The following is a 2,803-nucleotide window of genomic DNA, read 5'->3' as shown; positions in this document are numbered from 1 at the left end:
GAGGAAGGGAAAGGGAACAGCACAGCAGCTTTGGGCTGCAGGGAGGTGCAGCAGCTGAGACGAGGTGCCCGTCCGTGGTGAGGAGGGTGAGTAGCGAGCAGAGAAGTGGGAGAGGATTGGAAGTGAGGTGCTGACAGGGATTGGTATGTCCCATCCCTTATGTACTTCTATAGAAACTGGTGCTGCGTGATGCTGCAGCATAAATATGGGGCTGCGACCCTGAAATGATGGCCAGGCTGTGGGGCTGCACTGCTGAGAGAAGCCACGGTCAACGCAGGTGCGTGTCACGAACCTCTGAGGGAGGATGATTTTGTGCATGGATATACGTGTCTGTCCATGTTATGTATTTATGGGTACTTGGGTCTACATAGACTTTAAAAAAAAATAAAGGATACAAAGAAAAACTGTAAAACTATTGATGGTATTTAGCTGTGTTACTTCTTCCTTGGAAGCCTTGGAAGTGGCTGTAGTTACTGGCTGTGTCACTTGAACATGTATAGTTAATTCCTAGTAGCATCTTAGATTCTCCAGGGTTGGAAGAGTGACTATCTGTTAACTTCCTGTTGTCAATTAAAGTTACTTCTCAGGACCTTTTGGATGAGTTGTGAATAAAAATACCTCTTGCCAACAGATGAGTGCCACATCAGCTACGAGCTGTGTCTTGCCACCAGCACTTGGGCCTGAGCAAGAGGAGCAAGAGAGCTCAGAGACACATATGTCTGTTCTGTGGTATGCAGGGCAGCTGGCAATTACTTACTATGATACAGAAGATTGCTCAGTCTACTTCATGCCTGACATACCTGATAATGAAGACCTCAAGCTACTGCAAAAAGTGATTGAGGAACTTAACCCTCAATGCATAGTGACCAGTGCAAAACAGGACCAGAATATTGCTAAATTCCTGACCAACCTAACAGCTACTGCTGGTGATAAAGACATAGGAAAACCAGAAATTGTCCTGTTTCCCAACATAGATTTTGGTCTAGAAGTCAGCAAGCAACGGATCCTGTCTAGGCAATTTCCATTTATTCCGTCTCATATGACTGCCACAGAGAAAATTCTCTATTTGTCCTCAATCATCCCTTTTGAGAGTCCACTCATGATACGAGCCTTAGGGGGGCTCCTCAAGTTTCTAGACAGAAGAAGGGTTGGAGTTGAACTCGAAGACAGCAGTATAGCAGTTCCTATTTTGGCCTTTAAAAAATTTGTGCTGTCAGATACTGTGAATATGGACCAAGACACTTACTGTGTCCTTCAGATATTTAAAAGTGATATCCATCCTTCTGTGTACAAGTTATCCAGTGGACTAAAAGAAGGATTTAGCTTATTTGGAATTTTAAACCGTTGCAGATGCAAATGGGGAGAAAAACTGCTGAGGTTGTGGCTCACACGACCTACCCGGAACCTGACAGAGCTGAACAAACGGCTGGATGTTATCAACTTCTTCCTGCTAGCTCAGAACCATGAAACAGTCCTCACTCTTCAAAACTGCCTCAAGAATATTAAAAATGTGCCTCTTATTTTAAAGAGAATGACTCTTTCCAACACAAAAGTTAGTGACTGGCAAGCACTGTATAAGACAGCATACAATGCAGTGTGCCTTAGAGACACGTGTCGTTCTCTGCCCAACACTATTGAACTTTTTCAGACTATTTCACGTGTCTTCACTGATGACCTGCACTACATTGCTAACCTGATCAGCAAAGTGGTAGACTTTGAAGGCAGCCTCTCTGAGAACCGCTTCACTGTTAGACCCAATGTAGATGCCACGATTGATGAGAAGAAACGAAAGCTGATGGGACTGTCAGACTTCCTTACAGAAGTGGCACGAAAAGAACTGGAGACTTTGGACAATCAGATTCCCTCCTGTGCTGTCATCTATATTCCTTTGATTGGGTTCCTTCTCTCCATTCCACGCCTCCCAAATATGGTGGATAAGACTGACTTCGAAATTGAAGGCTTGGACTTCATGTTCTTGTCAGAGGACAAACTGCACTACAGAAGTGCCCGGACCAAGGAGCTAGACAGCCTGCTGGGTGACTTGCACTGTGAGATCAGAGACCAGGAAACACTCATCATGCACCAGCTGCAGACAAGGATCCTGGAGAAGTCTGAAGTACTCAACAGTGTGATTGAGTACACTGCACACCTGGATGTGCTGCTAGCCTTGGCAGCGACAGCCCGGGAGAACGGCTATTGCCGACCCCACTTTACTCACCGCCACGGCTTCCACATCAAGGACGGGAGACATCCACTCATGGAACTATGTGCAAAGACTTTTGTGGCCAATCCTGTGGACAGCGGTGAGGCTACTAGACGAATAAAGATCATCACAGGGCCCAACTCCTCTGGAAAGAGCGTTTACTTAAAGCAGGTAGGGCTTATAGTGTACATGGCTCTCATCGGCAGTTACGTCCCTGCAGCAGAGGCAGAGATTGGAGTAATTGATGGGATTTACACAAGAATCCACAGTAGGGAATCAGTTTCTGTAGGGCTCTCCACGTTCATGATTGATCTTAACCAGGTTGCCAAGGCTGTAAACAATGCCACAGAGAGGTCACTGGTACTTATTGATGAGTTTGGTAAAGGCACCAACACATTGGATGGCCTGTCCCTTCTGGCTGCTGTCCTGAGATACTGGATCAGACAAGGAACACAGTGTCCACAGGTCTTTGTCTCCACTAATTTTCACAGTTTAATGCAGCTAGAACTCCTGCCTGACACACCTCTTCTGGAGTACCTGACCATGGAGACCCATCAGGATGGAGAGGAGTTGATATTTTTCTACCAGATCAAACAGGGC

General features: G+C 46.0%; 2 protein-coding genes across 4 annotated transcripts in view; one reads left to right on the top strand and one right to left on the bottom strand.

Moving 5' to 3' along the window:
* The window catches only part of AKAP7 (A-kinase anchoring protein 7), a 76,908-nt gene that overhangs the window by 51,669 nt on the left and 22,436 nt on the right, over window positions 1-2,803 (bottom strand). The window lies entirely within an intron of this gene.
* The window catches only part of MSH5 (mutS homolog 5), a 2,418-nt gene continuing 246 nt past the window's right edge, over window positions 632-2,803 (top strand). Inside the window, exon 1 of the mRNA XM_031066678.1 lies at window positions 632-2,803. This exon is cut by the window's right edge and continues 246 nt beyond it. Within this exon, the coding sequence (XP_030922538.1) occupies window positions 632-2,803 (2,172 nt within the window).

Source organism: Geospiza fortis, unplaced genomic scaffold, assembly GCF_000277835.1.
Source record: "Geospiza fortis unplaced genomic scaffold, GeoFor_1.0 scaffold98, whole genome shotgun sequence".
NCBI lineage: Eukaryota > Metazoa > Chordata > Aves > Passeriformes > Thraupidae > Geospiza > Geospiza fortis.
Note: the sequence above shows the minus strand (reverse complement) of the source record. Positions and strands in the feature narration are given on the sequence as shown.